This window comes from Metarhizium acridum (assembly GCF_019434415.1).
Source record: "Metarhizium acridum strain ARSEF 324 chromosome Unknown scaffold_272, whole genome shotgun sequence".
NCBI classification, from domain to species: Eukaryota; Fungi; Ascomycota; class Sordariomycetes; order Hypocreales; family Clavicipitaceae; genus Metarhizium; species Metarhizium acridum.
Genome location: NW_027094024.1, coordinates 200,150 through 219,903, shown reverse-complemented (window position 1 = coordinate 219,903; position 19,754 = coordinate 200,150). Strand labels below are relative to the sequence as shown.

The 19,754-nt window shown below is 48.8% G+C and overlaps 6 protein-coding genes across 7 annotated transcripts; 3 read left to right on the top strand and 3 right to left on the bottom strand.

The window, feature by feature from the left end:
* Positions 1-1,961: 1,961 nt before the first annotated feature.
* ebp2_1 (RRNA processing protein) lies at positions 1,962-3,327 on the top strand (the record flags this gene model as incomplete). The annotated part of the gene is made up of 3 exons (XM_007810551.2): positions 1,962-2,183; positions 2,247-2,922; positions 3,005-3,327. 3 exons carry the CDS (start codon positions 1,962-1,964, stop codon positions 3,325-3,327), a joined length of 1,221 nt encoding a protein of 406 aa, XP_007808742.2.
* J3458_012845 (uncharacterized protein) lies at positions 2,900-7,045 on the bottom strand. The gene has a single exon (XM_066120151.1). It carries the CDS (start codon positions 6,327-6,329, stop codon positions 4,413-4,415), a length of 1,917 nt encoding a protein of 638 aa, XP_065974786.1. The 5' UTR covers positions 6,330-7,045; the 3' UTR covers positions 2,900-4,412.
* A 1,740-nt stretch (positions 7,046-8,785) lies between these two features.
* J3458_012844 (uncharacterized protein) lies at positions 8,786-10,587 on the bottom strand. The gene has a single exon (XM_007810553.2). The coding sequence runs from the start codon at positions 10,268-10,270 to the stop codon at positions 9,254-9,256; it is 1,017 nt and encodes a 338-aa protein (XP_007808744.1). The 5' UTR covers positions 10,271-10,587; the 3' UTR covers positions 8,786-9,253.
* A 409-nt stretch (positions 10,588-10,996) lies between these two features.
* Positions 10,997-12,796, top strand: zrg17 (cation diffusion zinc membrane transporter Zrg17). Its single transcript, XM_066120150.1, has one exon. The coding sequence runs from the start codon at positions 11,730-11,732 to the stop codon at positions 12,687-12,689; it is 960 nt and encodes a 319-aa protein (XP_065974785.1). The 5' UTR covers positions 10,997-11,729; the 3' UTR covers positions 12,690-12,796.
* On the bottom strand, positions 12,791-16,241 carry msp1 (mitochondrial dynamin GTPase Msp1). 2 transcript variants are annotated; one of them, XM_007810555.2, is made up of 3 exons: positions 15,768-16,241; positions 13,676-15,700; positions 12,791-13,600 (listed from the first exon to the last, which is right to left on the bottom strand). In XM_007810555.2, exons 1-3 carry the CDS (start codon positions 16,063-16,065, stop codon positions 13,161-13,163), a joined length of 2,763 nt encoding a protein of 920 aa, XP_007808746.1. In that variant the 5' UTR covers positions 16,066-16,241; the 3' UTR covers positions 12,791-13,160. The 2 variants fall into 2 exon arrangements, with proteins under 2 accessions (XP_007808746.1, XP_065974784.1); XM_066120149.1 differs by having other exon boundaries at positions 12,791-15,700.
* A 217-nt stretch (positions 16,242-16,458) lies between these two features.
* SPB1 (AdoMet-dependent rRNA methyltransferase spb1) lies at positions 16,459-19,101 on the top strand (the record flags this gene model as incomplete). Its single annotated transcript, XM_007810556.1, has 3 exons — positions 16,459-16,626; positions 16,681-18,478; positions 18,545-19,101. 3 exons carry the CDS (start codon positions 16,459-16,461, stop codon positions 19,099-19,101), a joined length of 2,523 nt encoding a protein of 840 aa, XP_007808747.1.
* Between the last annotated feature and the right edge of the window lie 653 nt (positions 19,102-19,754).

Genomic DNA, 19,754 nt, shown 5'->3' with positions numbered 1-19,754 from the left:
CGCATTGACGCAAACGAATTGTAGACTTCATTGTCTCGATACCTCGGCCGATCTGTAAGTGCATACCTACTGAATTGGTACAGTACATATGAGGGCTGCCAGACCAGCAGTGTACCACCGCATACCCGTCGTCTAGAATAATAGGACAACAGAAAACAAGGCTTGCACCATGATGAGTGGCTAGTACGGAGACTATTGGGTTGCATTGACCACAGTTCGGTGGAAATGTTCAAACTGGGGCTACTATCATCCTCGGCCCTGTGATTGCTTGTCGAACAATGAGGAACAACAATATGAAGCACCAACCATATAGATAGTAATAGTCTGTGAATAGTATGAGCGGCATATCCACCTCGACGACAGTAGACTCTCAGAAACCCGGGGAAACAAAGGCAGAAACACACGAGCCCCCGGGTATATAAGTACTGAAGGGATTCCTGTATTGAGTCTCCAGAATCTTACACAAATATACTCTACATCTTGAAATACAACGATACAAGCTCTTTCTCTTGGTATCATTCCAAATACCTCAAACAAATTTCAACATGCCTTCCACCAGAAACGTCAAGACCTCTGATAAGAGCGAGGAACTCGCCCGATCTGGAGGCTACCAGGGCTGCACTATCATGTAAATTTCCAGCCAAAGCACACATTTACGGTCCTAAATGCGTCTCTTCGAACTTAAAAAGGAGGCGGAGTTGACTGCCGATTACACCGAAACAAAAAACGCTCAAGAAGGATAGAGGAGGATACAAGTGTAAATGAGTTATGACGGATACGCATGGCACGGGATCATTGTTTTAATCCCGTTCTTTTCTTTTACGAACCCGCGGGCCTCGAAAACGACAGGAAATCGTTATTCGGATGTTGTTTTAAGATTCATCGCCACCTGGTCGATATAAGATCCAGTCAGTGGCTGAAGAGTGGCCTCCCGCAAAAGTATGCCACAGCATATTTATCACCGGGAGTGTTTTTTTACATGTATTTTCTATAATTATAAATGAAGGCCATGTGTAAAGTCTACAGATCGTACCAAAAACAATATGTGCTTGTGACATTGTACCGATATCAAACGTTGAAGGAACATTGAAAGCATGTATTATGGCATCCACGGAGCTTTCTTGCCGTAATCAACCAAACAAAGGGATCTTAAAACTAGGCAGCAAAGTCCACGGGCTCAGGCCTATCACAGCACTGCGCTTTGCGCACACGTGGGTGACACAGCATTTTCGTGTTGGTTGTTCTACGACACGCGCTTGTCCGGATGCGCCTATTTTAGTACCTACCTACCTACCTACCTAGAGAGGTCACTGGTCGCATGCAACAGGTACTAGTAGGTATTTAAACCTCAAGTGTTATGTCAACCCGCCGACAACTCCATGTCCAGGCAAACCCCCCCTACCTACCCGGCCTGGGTACCTACATACCTAGGTATGTACTTAATTAAGTACTTGGTTACCTTCTAATGTTGGCGGGCAGCAACGTTGAAAGCATCGGGCCAGTTGGCGCTACAAAGCACGAGTACAGCTACTATCCAGCTTCGGATCCAGTTCCAACCCGTAGAAAGTTATCTAACTTCACGCGCGGCCCTTGTTTTTGCGGAGCAGCAGAGCTCCCTCAACACAGCTAAGAATAATCATGTGTTGGTAGAAAAGTCTGATAAGCTGCCTTGTAATAGCGAAGTCTGGTATGTGATGACAGTCACAAAAATACATAGACCAGACCCCTTGCCACCTTAGGGTAGATCCCGAGGCGCCCAAACTTCAAAGACTGACTCATGCACTGTAGTGGTAGGTACTGGGTGGGTCACTCGTCTAGGCGGTGAGACATGGCGCGGCAGAATTTTGTAAGTTTTTCCAGTAATGAATGGGAATTTTTGGCTGACAAGCCAGTTGGTACCACTCAAAACGCCAGGACTTTTTTTCCACTTATCAACCCGTCACGACAAAAGCACACAAGACATGGTGACCAAAAGCAGACTGCGCTTGGCAATTGCCGCAGAAAAGGGCATTGATTTTAAGAAGTTAAAAGAAAAAAAGAAGCACAAGGAGAACCTGAAACGCAAGGGTTCGGCCGCAGAGCGTGGCGGGGTCCTAGCAGTTCGGCGCGACGAAGGCGACGGTGATGACGATGAGCTTGACGGTAATGTTGATGTTGAGAGTGAAGGCGATGACATTGAAGAGGTTTGTGATTTAGCTGTATCAAAGCGTACTGTTGACCGACTGCAGGGCTGACACAATTCGTAGATAAATATAGGAGCCGTAGACGAGACAGATACTTCCGGTTCAGAAATCGAGATGGAGGAAAAAGTCATGCACGCATCCGGACAGAAAACCAACGACAACTCGAAACAAGAAGACGAAGAGGAGGTAGACGATGACAGTGAAGAGGACGAGGAAGATATTCCAACTTCGGATCTCGAAGATCTCGATGACGAAGATAGAGAGGACTTGATACCACATACCCGGCTCACGATAAACAACACCTCCGCTCTCCAAGCAGCTCTCGATCGTATATCTATTCCAACAGATAAAAGCGCAACCTTTGCATCCCACCAGTCTATTGTCTCTTCCGTTAATACTGCCGATTCTATTCCCGATATCTCTGATGACTTGCAGCGTGAGCTTGCCTTCTATTCGCAGTGTCTGGACGCCGCCAAGGAAGGTCGCACAAGGCTTCTAGCCGAAGGCGTACCATTTTCCCGTCCCAAGGATTATTTCGCCGAAATGGTCAAGGAGGACGCCCATATGGAGAAAGTCAAGGCTAAGCTGATTGAAGAGGCTTCCGCCAAGAAAGCCGCTGCCGAGGCACGCAAGCTGCGTGATTTGAAGAAGTTTGGCAAACAAGTCCAAGTAGCCAAGCTCCAAGAGCGACAAAAAGCAAAGCGAGAAACCCTAGAGAAAATCAAAACACTCAAGAGGAGTAGGTTTCATAAACTCGCCATCAACAGACAATCCACTTACTACTTTACTATACTGTTGCTAACTGTACCTTCTCTGTCTAGAACGCCAAGAGTCAGGCAACGATATGAATACCAACGAAGCGGATCTTTTCGATGTCAGTGTTGATAACGAGCTTGCCAAGCACGCACAAAGCATGGGCTCTTCTCGGGGAGGTCCATCTGGCAAAGGCGTCAATGTCAAGCGTCAAAAGAAGAATGAAAAGTACGGATTTGGTGGTAAGAAGCGACATGCCAAATCAGGAGATGCTATTAGCTCTGGAGACTTGTCTAGCTTCAATACGAAGAAGATGAAAGCTGGCTCAAGAGGAAAACCAAAGGCATCAAGGCCTGGCAAGAGCAGGCGCAAGGCTATGTCGTCAAATTGATTGTTTCCATGGCTTATAAATTACTTCATCGCCCCATAGTCCACATTGGTTGTTTGCAATTACTGCGGCGGTCGAATCGTCGCTGGTATCTGGTAGACGTAGATTTCTAGTTAAACAAAATCGGAGTCTGGATTATCTTGGTGCAGGGGTCATTCATGGTTACATCTTTCGAAACAAAAATGGGGTGTTTGCACGGGCCCCATGCTCTATTCTCATGTCATCATGACAATATAATTCAAATCCGGCTGGTATCTATGCCTGTCCTGAGCGTGTCAATGTTAACAGCGATTAGAAGGCAGCCGCCATATCAGCGTGATGGGAACCGTAGAGAAGTCAATATTAAGATCATAATGTCGTTGCTTCGTTCATCTATGAGTCAAAGGAAGATATAAGAGATTCTTCATAGCCCTACCGTACTCCTCCTATCGCATACTCTACTTCGACTTGCTCCTATAGTCCTTCCGGTACCTCGTCCTCCCCAATGACGACCAGTGAACCTACGAAACTCAACGTAGCCATACTCCTTGGAGACTAGTCCCACACAGTCGATGTCGCCTCTTAAGCCAATGCCATCGAGCTTTAAGAATAATTGAAGTTAGCTGGCTAAGCTAGCCCATGACGTCTTCGAAAACGCTCCCGATAATGGGTTCTTTTGATCAAACATGCTCAGGGTTCGGAGATTCTATCCACCTGACGGGACATTTTTCATTTTTGCGGTGCATATTTGCGTAGGTAGTACCGTTCAGCTGTAATTTCATGTGTAGGGGTATTTGTCTTTTTTCTTTGTTTTTGTGGTTATTGTCCTCTTACGAGCAGCAAAGAAGCTCTGTAAATAGCTGGTGCACAAGGTCAACTCGTAGCACCCAACAAAATGTTGATGGTGATGAGAGCTGCCGAATGAAAGAGGAAAGCAGGATGTAATGCTAGAATGCCATATTCCACCCATGACGCCGTGAAACCCCGTGGTATCGAGATGAAATGCCGTGCGCTGATCAACGCTGTGATGTGCTATGCAGGTGCAACCTTTCCGCAGACTATTGAAAAGAAAACAAATAAAACCGGTGCCGCTGGCTCCTATCATTCGCTTACTGCGATGCGGCGACGCACCAATGGCGATGGAAGGCCCATGCGCTTTTCTGACATTCCTTACTGCAGTATTTGGTACGGCGACACCGGCGACACTTTGCAAATTGTCTGGTGTACTCTTCCCACTTTCCACACTGGTAGTAGGCACACTGTCGAATGCCGCCACGAGTATCGTCCTTGCGGCAGAGATTCCGCATAACAACCCCGGCCCAATATTGCATATCAGTGCTGTGATATCGAACAGTAAACTTCTCGACGAGGGGAAAAAGATTGAAATCATTAGGTAGTAGGTACTCCTCGTCGGAATCTTCAGCATCTTCCATTTCAGTTGCATCTTCCTCCCCATCGAGTGCCGCTAAGTTTATACCTAAGGAGAGTTTGGGCACTAAGTGACTCTTCTGAAAGTATGACCGAAGCCCACAGTACTTAGAGACATAGGCCAAAAGCTGCAGGGACATTAATACATCTTCTTCTCGTGGCATCACAGCGAGCATTTGCGCTGTTGGAACGAGGTGACGGTCCAGGAGATACCTCGGCACGGTCGAGTTGGGAGCGGGTTGCTGCGGTGGTGTGACCATGGTCGGCCGGCCTGGGGATAAACCCATTGTGGGCACTGGTGTAGGATTAGTCGTGTTCCCGATACTGCCGTCGATGGCATTGCGGTGCGTGATGTTAAAAGTGCCAGGGTCTTGGTGTGTTTCCGACACCGTCGGTGTATTTAGCTCCAATGACGAGCCCGCCAATATACTCTCTCCGTCCTCCATAGAAATATCTTGGATACCGACTGTCGACTGCATTTCAGTTGTCCCAGCCATGTCGGCATCGGGAGATTCATCAGATGGCATGCTGTCGGCATTCAAATCGTCGGTTTCTACTGTGGACGTCTGGTGTCTGATAGAGGGCCTCCTCCGTGGGCGATCTGAGGCGTCTAGGGCAGCGGTTGCCGCAACGGCGGCAGCAGCCGCTGCATTTGATGGCGCTATAGGTCGCACTGTTGGTGAGCGCAGTTGTGGTAGGGGGAGAGGTGTAGTAGGGGAAGTGGGTTGAGATCCATTGCCACCATGGCCGAACAGTGCCATAGATGCCAAACGATCCGAGTCACGAACAGGCCGCACGAACCCATCAATACTCTCCACAACTGATGTTGGTCCGGCCAGAGGCTGTAGTGCTGGCCCAGCCGAAAGAGGATTGGCATGACGGGTGTCGCTCGCTCGGAAACTGTACAGATGGCGGGTCCCCGTGGTTGCACCTCGCTCCGGTGTTGTGGCAGTAGCTCGCGAGGCTGCGGCTGCGGCTTGAACGCTCGACTGGGCCGATGTTGTAGACGGCCCAGCATAGCTCGCAGACACGTCGATGGAAGGAGGAGGGCCGTGGCGTCGGGCAGCAGACCTCTGATCGGGCTCAAGGCGAGTAGACCGGTTGGTGAAGGAAGTCGCTGGTTTGGAGGAGCTACGATGATCGTGTCCTCGGTGTCGACGGTGGTGGTGTTCGTGTATCTGTTTCTGGCTGGCTTCTTCCGCTTTTTCGCGGCATTTTTCGATGATTTTGATGTAATTGTCAAGAATGGTGGCTATCACTGGCACCATGTCGGCCTCGACAACACGAGTGCGTACATTTTCAGTTCCTCGAACACCGATATTAACCACACATTGGAAAGCAAGATTCCATTTCCACATGCCCATCATATCTTTACTCCGGCCTTGCTTCAATATGCAGACGAGACGTTCGATGCCTCCATCGACAGTTAGAATGTCGCGGATACGAGCTGAAGAAGTGGTCAGGTACGCAAGGTGGTTGAGAGAGTTGATGAGCGGTAAGGTAGATGTGCAGTCAAGTGCTCGACGGTCATACAGGGCAGTCGTGATGCCAACAGACGCCTTATTGACGTTCGGGATGCTGAAATTGACTTCCCTCATCTTGAGCAGATGAACCCCATCCAAGGGCGAGTTGACAAGTGGTAACAGACAAAGTGACGCCTAGATGAGCGCCTGGAGGTATTATGAGACCTGAGAGTAGGATAGCCCCTCTGTCTGAGGGGCTCGGCGTGATAACTATGGAAGCCAAATTGGTTGCACGGGATTTGTAGAGGTTGGGATGTTGATTGACCACGAGGTCTCGGTAGCAGAGGTTGTGAAGACAGGTAGGATGACAGAAGCCTGAAGATGTGACCGGGGTGGCCGAGTGGCGGCTTGCTGCCGAGCACACTCTAATGGGCAACAGAGCACGGCGCAACACCACAGCCTAGATGTGTCCAAGCAGTAAAACGCTGCTGATTGAGGCTGATGCTGAGTGAATGCTGAAGAGCGAAAGTATGCCGTTGTCGTTGTCGAGAGGTAGAAATGGCAAGCGTAGGCTTACGGTGTTTCAGGCAAAAGCTGGGTGCAACTAGGACCGAGACGCGGGAGGAGGCGGCGAAGGGGTTTGTGCACCATGAACCGTCAACCGGGGGGTAGGAGAGTAGCGCAACGAGCAGCGGCTGAGAAGACAGCTTCGTAGGGACGTTACGGTCCTGGTGACTGTTGTGCAAAATTCGGTCTCGTCGATGAAGCAGCGTGAGGAGCTGTGCCTTTCGAGCTGCCGAGAGTTCGAAGATGGCGCCGTGGCCGTGAAGCGGAAGACGGTGGTTGAAGGGGGTAAGCAGGGAACCTTGAAGGGGGGAAAACAATGAGAGGCTGGTGGAGGTTGGAAATTGGGCCTAGGGGCTACTAACGGGCAAGTGAATAAGTGATGGCACCACATGTACAGACTGGACATGGAGCATCTCGGGAGGCCAGCACCGGCCAAAGGAGGGTGTGGCGGCACTCAATTCGTGCTGCTCCTTATAGCTGGGACCGCAGCAGTCCTCTCTCAGCAGGGTTCAATGGAACAAGGAACACAATGCTGGGAAAGTGTACCGGAGGCTGCATGTGCGTTTTGGTTGGGCACTGGGGTCTGTCTGGTTAGTGCCTCCCTTATTTGCCAGAGGACTCGGGGCTGAGGCTGCTTTGTGCCCAAGTATCTGGGTATCTGAAAATATTTTTGTAGAATAAAAATAGTAGAGGAATTACTACAAGATCCATTCTTGAATACTGTGGTTGCTCCTCGCATGTAATATACTCTTACGTTTCGGGAGCGCGTAGTCCATGTTGAATCTCACTCGAGGTGAGCGGATGACACAGTTCGTATGTAGTGAGAATGCACAATGAAGTACCTGGGTAAATAGACAATTACAAAGGGGAGAGAAAGGTTTTCAACTACCAGTAGTTCTTCCCAAGTCAACTTTACCATCCTTGGTTTATGGCCTCCGATATTAGCCCAAGTATTAGCGGTCGCTACGGACGTTGGCATCCTCCAACGGTTATGGCCTTGGGTAAAGTATGAGGAAATGTCGCATCCACCTTTGTCTCTAGTTGCAAAAACCAGCCGGACCGCGAGTATAAAAAAAAAAGAGAGAGAGAAAAAGGAGAGAGAAGGCAAAAAAAAATCTCAAAAAATCAATAAATCCTAAAGTACCTAGAAAATCCCAAAGCACATAACCAGTTCCTTTTATTTACTGAACAGTATACGTGGGCTATTGTCAGTGTTAAGGATTTGCCACTTAAGAAATGTTATCCATGGCCTAAGCGAGGTAGTACTGGCTAAAACGCCTGGTGATGTCTGCTTTATGGACAAAGTCTGGTAGCCATGGAGGCTCCAGCGCCTGAATCACAGTGCCAATTGACAAGACATTTCACTGTGTGTGGCCAGATAGGGATGGGTGTCAATTTTCGCCCCCCTAGCTTGGCCTCCGCATGCGGCAGACAGATCAATTGACATCACATGTGCATTGAATCTATAGCGCGGAGACAGCGCAACGCCACCAAGAACTGCAGGAGCCCCTAGTGCCTGTCATGTCACAGTGAGTGCTTTGATCGCTAGGTGCCAACGCATGAGCTATACCAAAGGACATCTGGAACCAGTAGTTGTTTGGGCAGGGCTGGTATGAAACGACCCGAAGTTGTCGATATGCGGCGTTCGTTATCAACCAGACTGTTTACTCGATGCACGCGGTCCGTTTAAAGTTTTGGTTCTACTGGAACACCGTGCTATTTAATAGTTGGCAGCCAGTTGAATTTGACAACTTTTGCTAGCTCAGTAGCCTGACGATTAGCTGCCACCTGGTACCATTCAATATTGTATACCATGCCAATCCGCTGTTTGTGTGTAGCCCGGGTGGCCAATTCACTTCACAAGTGCTTCCTCTCCTTCGGCCAAGAGCCCTGCGCCTGGCGGCGATGTGAAGCATGTCCTTGATGACAGCATCTGGGAACTTGACACCTGGCAAAATCATTGAAACATTCTGCATAGCGCGGCTCAACTGAGGCCAAGGGCATCCAAAAAAAAAAAAAAAAAGAGTCGAAAATAAGTCTCCCCCTATTGAATTTCAGATGGCGCAGTAGGTTGTATGCCTCGGAAGGTATTCGTTTGAGTTCCATTGATACTGGGGTATTGTGTTGCTAGCCAACAAAGCATATTGGTGTAGTTTTCTGCAGACACAACGTTTTGGAACCTGGTTGTTCCTCTTGCCTAATACGCAGTCAATAGATGTAGGGGACATTAGTCGACAGATGACTCTCCCATAGCTCAAAACTGTTCGCGTCAACTTCACATAAGAAAACCTCGCAACTCGACCCTGCATCAGTCTTATTCCCGGCTTGTTGGCTAGCAAATGGAAGAGAGCACCACTAGATAGGATCTCGATATGCGGGTTTCGCTGGATGAAGTCGCCGGATGGATGATTTGGGAGGGCACCACAATACACCGTGTAAATAACTCGGCGCCAGAAGACATGGTTAAACACGGCTGATTTTTTGAGATCGATTCAATCGCCACTAATTTTGGCATGTCGAAAGTACTTCATTCCCACCCAAGCGACTACAACCCAAACCCAAGCCATGACACCCGTCAAAATGATGAGCGCTGGATAATACCCGACTATTGGGAGAGTCTCGTCATTTTCGAGCTCAGGAGGTGCGTATGGTGTTTTGCCAACGTCCCACGCCCAAGTCCAGACATTCAAGCAGGATCCCATGCCAATGACGAAGACGAACCAGGTCACAGTAAGGACAACCCACCCCCACCACTCAGTTTCTGAATAATCCCAATCAGAGCCTGGATGAGGGAGAGCTGTTGTAGAAATGCCACTGTAGGATAGTGGAGACTTCGTCTGTTGAAATGATCTGCGGCGGGGGGCAGTTGTTCGGTTCGTATAATAGGATTCAGACCCAGATGATACAGATAAGGTGGAGAGCGGAGGGCCTTGATTGTGGGAAATGTGTAGCACATCCTCCTCATCCGTCGTTGAATTATAAGCGTTGCGTCGCTCTGTATCCTGTTCACCGGGACCTCCGTTAGCCATTGCATTCGTTCCTGACTGGTTGGAAGTCGCCGAGTTCTGAAGAGACACATCCGTTGATACCATGCGAAGCGTGAAATCGGATGTCTTAAGGCCCAAGGCGTCTCGTTCTGTGCCGGTAGGGGACGACGATGCCCCAATCACTCCCGCTCCAAATGCAGCAGTATGCGAGGTGTCAATCTTCAATAGCTTAGTGTCCTTTTTCTCTCGCTGTGCACCGCGCCCGAGAAGGGCTGCCTTTCTAAGGGAGCCTCGTCGACGCCGAGTCTTTTGCAGTTGCGTCAAGGGAGCGAGTGACGACGGCGCAGTGGTCACTGAGGTTATTGTGTCTTCTTCTTCGATGTCTAGGTGTGTCTTAATTTCTGCAGATGTTCGCATGAAAGGAAATTTGTGTAGAAGTCCGGAACCAGAATGTGCCCGGCGATGGACTGATGTTGGCGGTTGCTCGTCGTGTTGCGCGGCATCGCTCGCATCATTGTTCATTGCGCATTCAGGCTGCCCCTTCAAAAACGTTGTTTTTCAGGGCCAGAAAGTCTGGCAGGATTTCTATTTGAACACACTCGTCGGCACTCGGCAGGACCGGTTTCGGCGCAGGTTCGCCGCTCTGACAGATTGATCGTAGTCGAGGACAAGACCAAGGGTGTAAGGTCGTTCGATACGGCGAGACAGCTGAAATGTGTTGTATGTACGCTAATAGAAAAGGGCAATAATATTTAACAAGATAAGCATGTGGTTGCAAAACTATGCCTGTAGAAACACAAATTGTTGCCTTGGAATTTAAAATGCGGCATGGAATAACTGTACTGCACCTCGATGGCCAAATGTTGGTCGGAGGCGCGTGCCTTGTCTGCCAAGGCCAGACAAGTGGTACCCGCACAGACCATGTATTGTACTGAATCGACATGAGAACTGCGTGACGTGCGCAACTTCGCTACAGGTACTTGAGCAATAAGCAAGCCCCTGAGCGTGACTTACCGGCTTGGGTGCTAGGTTTCTAGTACAAGCTAGGTTTCTAGTACAAGGACTTAGGCCTTATACTCATTACCAAGTAGGTACCTAGTACTTTACTCAGTACTAGTAAGTGAAGCTTGATATCTGTTCTGTAATGGTTCGCAAGTCTGGTACGTTTCCGTTTCACCAGACTCCACCGAGCTTCCGTCGTGGCCTACATAAGTACCTATTCGAGATCCCATCAATGACAGCCACAACGAGTTGTATGACCTCCCACAACGAACCGTTCCCTCTCAACCTAGCCTAACCTCAACTTTACTGCCAAGGTACTTGCAGTGTATCTGTAGAAGGAGCAAGCCATTCTGTCGAACGTTCGCCAACAGCTTTACCGATAGTACCCGCCATTATTGCTCTAGAGACATGCTGTTTTGACATTATAACCTGGTGCAACAAGAGTATTCTGCGATAGAGTCAGACGAGATCAACACAACCCGGGCTTATGGAGTCGTTCAAAGCCGAGCACTATAACCAGTTGTCCACTCCTCGAATTGATCTTCCGCCTACGGTATTAGTGGACGATACAGATTCTGGGAGTGCGGGGGAACCTGACAATCAGACGCGGCAACTCGAATCACGCTTTTCTCGCGCCTTCGGCGGCCATGACGTCTGAAACCCAACCAGTAGATATTGGCTGTACTGGTACTCCCCATAATCCATTCAATTTCCAAACGCAGGTGATATCTACGTCGCCTGTTAAATCGGTACCGCGCGCCTCCTGTGCCCACACTACCCCTTCTACTCGGAAAGTAGTTTTTGAAATGATAACTAACTCTCTATATGGGTGCAGAATATTGGCCAGCGTCGTGGACACAGGTACAAGCATAGCAGTATCTCAGCACAACATCAAATATTCCAAGAACCGCCGCCGAGACCACCTCCTGTTCTCCCGGCCTCGTTACCCATACCGACACTAGTAGAAGCATGGAAGAGTATGCACAAAGAACAACGCACGAGACTTTATTGGAGCATGTGCCATTTGGCAGTCGCCACCTTTATCTTCTTCCGATCTGAAGGATCGCTTTCTGCAATGGCTTTATCTCACTTGGTCTTTTTTGACGCTGGCAGCGCTGCTGTATGTGTTGTCGTGGAAGTATTAGGAAATTTTGAAGTTTGGCGACGCAGTAGTATTCGCCATCCCTTTGGGCTAGAAAGAGCCGAAGTACTCGCTGGATTCGCCATGTCCATATTCCTCCTTTTTGGAGGTTTCGATCTCGTCTCGCACAATTTGAAGCATTTTCTGGAGACTTTAGGAAATCACGAGGCACACCACGAGCATGGCCATGACCGCATATCTGCAAGTTCTATTGATCTTGTAGCGGCCGTTGCTATCATCAGCACACTAGTCTCTGCTTATGGGCTGAAAAACCACTCGCGCATTGCAAAGGTCATGAGGGTCTCGTACTTGGCCGCGCTACCAAGCGTCCTGTCCAACCCGTTTCACTTTCTGACGTTACTTTTTTCCGTAATTGTTGCGCTTCTGCCGCTACTCTCGATTTATCTCTATACTTGGTTAGATCGACTGATCTGCGCTGCCATTGCGGTTGCCATGTTCGGCCTTGGCATGCGGGTGGTGATTGCGCAAGGCCTGATGTTGTTGATGTCGTATGGCGGAACCAACGGCAACTCTGGAGTCACGGCCGTGTTGAGGGAAATTGAGTCAGACACTACTATAACCCGAGTTGAGGAGTCTCAATTCTGGCAGGTTCACTACGGCCTATGCATGGCTAACCTAAGGGTGAGCGTTGTGAGGGGTTGCGATGAGGTAGCAGTCAGCAAGTTGCGGAACCGAGTATCAGCGTTGATCCAAAACAGGCTTGGAGAAGGATACGGCGTGGGCGGTAATACACGATGGGAGGTTACGTTGCAAATTCACGCTGATGCAAGCTCTTGAAAAGTCCTGTAAAACTATCCGATTAGATCCCTTGCGATTGCTTTTAGTATGTTATCAATTTAAAAGGCGACGCGACATAATTGCGTCAAGCTAGTAGTTAGTGGCTGCTTCTTTCTTTCTTCGCTACAACATTGCCTAGATGACACGTCACGATTCAGAACCGAAACACTGGGTGCTGATGAATGTAGTTTCGATGTACATAGTATATGAGAAGGGTATCCTTGCTTCCGGAGGCCGACATTGTGCCATCTGCGGGTAGTCTACAAACCGTGTATATAAGTACCAAGACAGAAAGGAAAGAATATATAGAGAGAGAGCCTGCCACCCATAAAATGATTACCGGTGAATGCCAAAAACTCGTGAAGACAGCAATGGGTTGAGATGAAACTTGTTGCATTTTGCGTACAACTTAGAAGTCCCGAGGCCCGTGTTCCTACCTACCATGGTTGCATGATTCGTTGCTCGACACAATTAAAACAGACCCCATCTACCACGCTGCCTCTGTCCATCGTGTCTTCGTCCGTCGGTCAATCGTTCACGTTCTCTGCCCTCTAGTTGCTTTAAGCTGTCCATTTTCTCAAGAACAAGCTCTAAAAGCTCTTTTCTGCGAATAACCTCCAGGTGGCGCCGAATCTTGGGATCCTCCTTAGCAAATCTTTCAACTTCTTCTTCGGTTAGATGGCGACCGAGACGGAGGTCTAGCTCTCGAGGGAAGTTATAGTAAAATTCAGAGAGCAATTCTACATTGATGAAAAGAACAGCTGTAGAAGCTAGTTTTGATGCTGCAGAATCCAAGAACACCTCAGGGCAATAGTACTTGTTCTTGACAGATGCGCATTGTTTGGACTTGACAGCCATGAGTCGCATCTTGATGATATCTGCACGATCACGAAGGAACACTGCCTCACGTCCTGTTTGCGATTAGACCTCATATCTACAATTATCGAAGGTGCTTTGGCAAAGAGCGACGAAGAGGAGCAACATACCTTTGGCGAGCAGTGCAGCGCTAAAACCGCCGGCGCCACTTCGACCGTCGCCTTCTACCACAATATCACCTTTCCGGGCCTTGTCAACGAAATTCATGACTTCCTTTAACTTTCTGCGACTGCCAATGGATGACTCAAGTCCGCTCAAGGCAGCTTCACAGTCTTGTAGCTCCTTCTTCAACACGTTGCCTACGTGTTGCCGGCCCTGGGCCCATTCACGTTCCTCAATATCAATCTCAAATTTGAAAGGCTTAATACAGTTTTCTACTTGATCGCTGGTACTGTAGAACCTTTCGTTGAGAATGGTTGATGCTGCCTCTAATATGGCTTGGCGAGCGAAAGGATGTGTTGCAAAATTAGAATTCTTTAGGAGCTGATCAACGTGGTCTTGCAAAGAGGAGGACACTACCGTCGTGGCGAGACGCCCAACCCCGAGCTTGGTGAGTGCTGAGGCTGATGCATCAAGCTGCCGGTGCCAGTACAGCGAGGAAGCGTCCGCTTTCGGAAGATCTGAGATATGGTTAGGCTCTACTTGAGCCTGAGCAAGGTCTGTGATAGGTTTGTTCCAGTATTTGGCTGCTAAAAGATCCAAGACTTTCTGGTCAAGTTCGCTTTTTAGCAATTCGCGCATTTGTGGCCGACCGAACTCTTCTGTAAACTTCTTGAAAGAGTGCTTGAAAGCGTCTAAACTCTCAGCGAGATACGACTCTGCGGATAGCGGCCGATCGTTGTATTGTACTTTGAATTCGTATGTCGCCTCTTCGAGCTCCTGCCGGATAGCATCACTCGTGCTCTGTAAGCTGGATGACATGGTTTGCTCAAGGACATGCATCAACTTTTTGCGTAATGTTACGGTGCCGACATTGACACCGGCATCCGGGCCAAACTCGAGAGGGTGAGATGAAAAGAAACTGTTCTCATGTTTGGCTATCGCTGACATTAAATTTGCTGGTCCCATCTTGAACAATCCCTGAGAAGACGGTGCTTTGGAGACGACTCCGACGTAGCCTAGTCGAAGTGGATATTGTTTATCATTTAGAATAGCGGCACCACGAGTAGGGTCAACTAGGTCCATCTTGGTAACGACGCCAATAGTTCGCTCGCCTCTTGGGTCTACTCGGCGAGATGCCCTCAAGGCGGTTGAATTGGCGAGATCCACATCAGCTGCTGAGATGGCTAGAATCACATTTGGCGGCTGAATGTATTTATCACATAGTTCCGAGATCTTCTGCTTCAACTCAAGTGGTTGGTTTTGTCCAACAACTTGGATGTAACCAGGTAAGTCAATCAGAGACAAGTCGGGAACGTTAGGAGAATAAATAGTAAGATGGATAGGATCATCAGACACACAGTCGGCGTCCGATACTGCCATGTTGAGTTCGGTCAGCGTTCTTTGGATGGATGAAAAATCCGAAATACGTCTTAATCCCAGGTCCGGGAACTCTCCGTACTCGTCCTCTGACGCAGGTGTGTTAACTAGGGTGAGTTCGATTGGTCTGCGAGTAACCATATTCGAGCCCTTTGGAAGAAATTCGTGTCCAACAATCGCCTCCAGAACAGAGCTCTTCCCCGATGACTGCGAGCCAATGACGACGATGGATGGAAGTGCTAACGAGCTGGACTGGCCAACCTTTTGAAGTATACTTCTGATTTCGATCATCTTCTTCGTGAGAACCATCATCTGATCGTCTCTCGCCACCTCCCCTGAATCTCGAGAATCATTTTCTGAAGTCTTCTCGTAGCCATAGGCTGCGGCAGACGCAGCAGCAGCCGCCCCAGTACCTGTTCTGCTCTGTTTTGGCCCGCCCCCGCCACCCGCTCCGCCGTTGCCTCCGGTGCCGATATCTTCATGGATTCTGAGCATCCGTTTTAGCCATTCTGGGGTCTCGACCTGCTCCTTCGTGTTTTCCCAACCTTGCCGGGTTTGAGCAGCAACATCCTTCGCGGTGTCGAATAAACTTGTCGCCGTCGACGTTACGGTATCTTTTGTCGTGTTGAAAAGCTCGATAGCATAAGTGCTGGCCTCTGCAAAGAGTTAGAATAGTCTCAAGAATAAAGCCAAAAATGCCGAAGATGTACTATAGCGACATACGATTTGCTTGATATTGAACCCAAGCAAAAGCACCGATTGCCAAGCCACCGAACATTGCTGGTATTCGAGCGAACTTGACAACTAGCTTAGGTAAGAAACGGGCAAATGAGGCATTCCTGACAATGACAGCATTATGAAACGAGTTGCCACCAAACCACATGCGCTTTCTGGTCGCTCGGACGGATGAGTCTGCTTGCAACAGCCCCCCGTTAGGGAATCGGTGTAGTTGTCGGCTGACACTGACGGATGCACGTCTTGTCGCAGGCCGCAAACCTGCAGCAAGAATCCGTGAACTCATCGTAATGAGAGTAGTTTGTTGAGGCTAAATATGCAGTTGTGCATACGGCCCTGAACGGGACCCTGAAGCAAGAAGGCCGATTCGAGTCTGGAGGTAAGCCTTCAAGAATTGGTAATGTAAGTTGCGAATCAATGTCTGCCAAGAATTAGGATTGGCTATGGTGCCATGGGAGTCTGGCTCCTGTTGGTCACAACAACACGCGCCACCAATCATCCCACTGAAGTCATAGAATAAAAGAGTGGAGCCGCAGGCCACAGGGCCACCCCATCATTATCTTTATCAGCACGTGAACGGCCTTTTTATCAGCAACTTTTTGCTTCAAAATTTCTGGTTTCGACAGCGCGGATTGAAGAGCGCCTATCCGCTGTTTCCATTCATTGGCCGTCCGCCGTTATGGCGATTCAGAAGAAACACGGCAAGGGCCGTCTTGACAAGTGGTATAAACTTGCCAAGGAAAAAGGATATCGTGCCCGAGCGGCTTTCAAACTTATTCAGTTGAATAAGAAATATGGATTCTTGGAGAAAAGCAAGGTCCTTCTGGATCTTTGCGCTGCACCCGGCGTAAGTTTCGAAATCATTCTAAAGCAAGACCTGCCAGCTGATTCTCGCTACTAGTCGTGGTGTCAAGTTGCTGCTGAGGTAATGCCGGTGAATAGTTTGATAATTGGTGTCGACCTTGCACCAATCAAGCCAATACCCAAAGTCATAACTTTTCAGAGCGATATTACGACCGAGAATTGCCGTGCCACTATTCGACAACATCTGAAAACATGGAAAGCAGACACTGTCTTGCACGATGGTGCACCAAATGTCGGTACCGCATGGGCCCAGGACTCGTTTAACCAGGCAGAGCTTGCTTTGCAGTCTATGAAGTTGGCGACCGAGTTTCTAGTTGAAGGTGGCACATTTGTCACCAAGGTTTTCCGATCGAAGGACTATAACCCATTGTTATGGGTGCTCAACCAGCTGTTTACTAAAGTCGAGGCCACAAAGCCGCCTTCCTCTCGAAATGTTTCTGCGGAAATTTTCGTCGTTTGCAGAGGATTTAAAGCTCCAAAGCGCATCGACCCCCGGTTTCTCGACCCTCGCTATGTTTTCGCGGAGCTTACCGGGGCGACGCCAAACAACGAGGCCAAAGTATATAATCCTGAAGTCAAGAAGAGAAAACGAGAAGGCTATGACGAAGGCGATTATATCCTGTATAAAGAAGTTCCTGCCAGCGAATTCATTCAAACCACTGATCCAATCGCTATTCTCGGATCTTGTAATAAGCTTACATTTTCGCAGCCGCATGGTGGTGATATAGCCTTGGCCGCTTTGGACAAACTCCCCGAAACTACTGAAGAGATCAGACAGTGTTGCCAAGACCTGAAAGTCCTGGGCCGGAAAGACTTCAAGCTTCTCCTGAAGTGGCGGCTTAAGGCGAGAGGTATTTTCGGATTTTCAACAAAGGAGAGAGACCAGGAGGAAGCTGCGATCGCGGAGGAGGTGGTTGAGGTCGAATCAATGGACGAGGAACTTCGCCTCCAGGAGGAATTGCAAAGTATGAAGGATAAAGAGAACTCAAAGAAGAAACGAGAACGACGCAAAGAAAACGAGAAAAAGCAACGCGAGATTGTCCGTATGCAGCTCAACATGGTTGCCCCAATGGATATTGGTATGGAGGAATCCGGACCAATTGGGGAGGGGGCCATGTTTTCTTTAAAGTCTGCGGATAGGTCAGGCGCATTACGCAGACTGAATCGTGGCAAGATGGTAGTCGTTCGAGATCAAGCCCCGATGACAGCCCAGAATGTTGCTGAAGAATCTGATGGAGGTGAAAATGAAAGCGATGATGAGGAAGATCTCCTGGAGAGAGAACTCGATTCCATGTACGAAAACTATCGTGAGCGGAAGGCCGAAGCCGACGCCAAATACCGTGCCAAAAAAGCCAGAGAAGAGCGTGGCGATGACGAATGGGAGGGTCTGTCCGCGGACGAGGATGCAGAGAAGTCAGATTCAAGTGAGCTTGAGGAGGAGGAGGATGACTCTTCAGATGAAGAGGAAGACCAACCAGCAAGAAGCCTTTTGACAGATCTCGATGACAGTGCACCGTCATCAGACGGGCTGTCTCAGCGAGCCGCAGCGTTCTTCAGTCAGGACATTTTCAAAGACTTCACTACCAGCGAAAAGGATGTTGATATAATTGACAACAATTTTGCCGAGAGACTTGCAGTGAACAGCCAATCTTCCAAGTACGGACAGCTGAATGGAGCAAATGCTAGTAGCAAGAAAGCAGTGCAGTCTCAGACTCGGACCAACCAAACTCACTTGCAGGGAGATGATGACGATGAGGATAATGGTTTTGAGGTTGTCAAAAGCAATAATGCCGATGACTGGGAGGAGGACAAGCGTCTTCCGGACGGGAAACTTGGTAAGTACATGGTGAATAACCCTAGTTTTGCACATCCAAACGTAATAGCTGACACTTTTGCCTTAGATATCGACATAATCACTGCTGAAGCAATGACACTAGCTCATCAACTTGCTACTGGTCAGAAGACGAGTCATGACGCGATTGATGACGGCTTCAATAAGCATGCATTCCGCGATAAGGAGGGATTGCCAGAATGGTTCATTGATGATGAAGGCAAACACGATAAACCGCACAAGCCCATTACAAAAGCAGCTGCAAATGCCATCAAGGAGAAGCTTCGGGCCTTCAACGCACGACCGATCAAGAAGGTTCGGGAGGCAAAGGCAAGAAAGAAGCTGAAGGCTGCCCAAAAGCTAGAGAAGCTTAAAAAGAAGTCCGACATGCTTGCCAATGATGAAGGTATGACGGAAAAAGAAAAGGCGGAGAGTATAGCCAAATTGTTGAGCAAAGCTGCTCGCAAGAAGCCTACACAACCGGCCAAGCTGGTGGTGGCCCGCGGCTTGAATAGGGGAGTTCAAGGCAGACCAAAGGGTGTCAGGGGGCGCTACCGCATGGTAGATCCTAGGATGAAGAAGGAGTTGAGAGCACAAAAGAGGATTTCTCAGAAGAAGAAAAAATGAGAAGGTGGCGGAATGGTTAGGAATGTGCATCTCGCATAATCAGCGAATCTATGTCAAGTCTTTGTTGCTCAGTCATCGTCCTTTGGTTTACGAAGTATACCATTTGCTAAGGTCTGAACAAGAGCGACCATTGGGTAGGCTGGTCCACTGAACTCCATGTCGTACCTTTAAGACTCTCACGTTAGAAGAGCTAATCGTGAAGTCGTGCATGTATAACGCTGGAACTTTTGAACTTTTGACTGACCAGTAATTTATGGCGACGACAAATCCTTCTCCACCCGGTATGCTAGATTGGCTGACTTTGTGATACCTTGTGGTTTACAAAACCCTTAGTTGCTGCAGCCGAAAATAGGGTGGAAGACTCACCACATGGCTGGTAGATACAACATGTCCCCAGGGTTAAGAGTAACTCGCACTGGTTGCGCCAACCTAGAGAAGGCAGTAGAATTTGTTTGCGGATCGTCTGGGTCCCAAGTCACAAAAGGGACAAGGTCAGCCCCTTCATCAACGCGAATAGAGAGGCCCGTCTCGTCGCGCACATAGGTAGCTGGAGTAAGCAAAGCCTCATTCATGCAAGGATGACAGACTGGCGGTAACAAAACAAAGTGTTTTCTGCCAATTACCTGCACAAATATGTTCTCAAAATTATCTTT

Coding starts and splice junctions, on each gene's coding strand:
- J3458_012845 (XM_066120151.1), bottom strand. CDS start 6,329: ATGAGGGAAGTCAATTTCAGCATCCCGAACGTCAATAAGGCGTCTGTT.
- J3458_012844 (XM_007810553.2), bottom strand. CDS start 10,270: ATGAACAATGATGCGAGCGATGCCGCGCAACACGACGAGCAACCGCCA.
- zrg17 (XM_066120150.1), top strand. CDS start 11,730: ATGCACAAAGAACAACGCACGAGACTTTATTGGAGCATGTGCCATTTG.
- msp1 (XM_007810555.2), bottom strand. CDS start 16,065: ATGAGTTCACGGATTCTTGCTGCAGGTTTGCGGCCTGCGACAAGACGT. Junction 15,701..15,767: donor GGTTCAATATCAAGCAAATC/GTATGTCGCTAT, acceptor AACTCTTTGCAG/AGGCCAGCACTTATGCTATC. Junction 13,601..13,675: donor CGCTGCACTGCTCGCCAAAG/GTATGTTGCTCC, acceptor AATCGCAAACAG/GACGTGAGGCAGTGTTCCTT.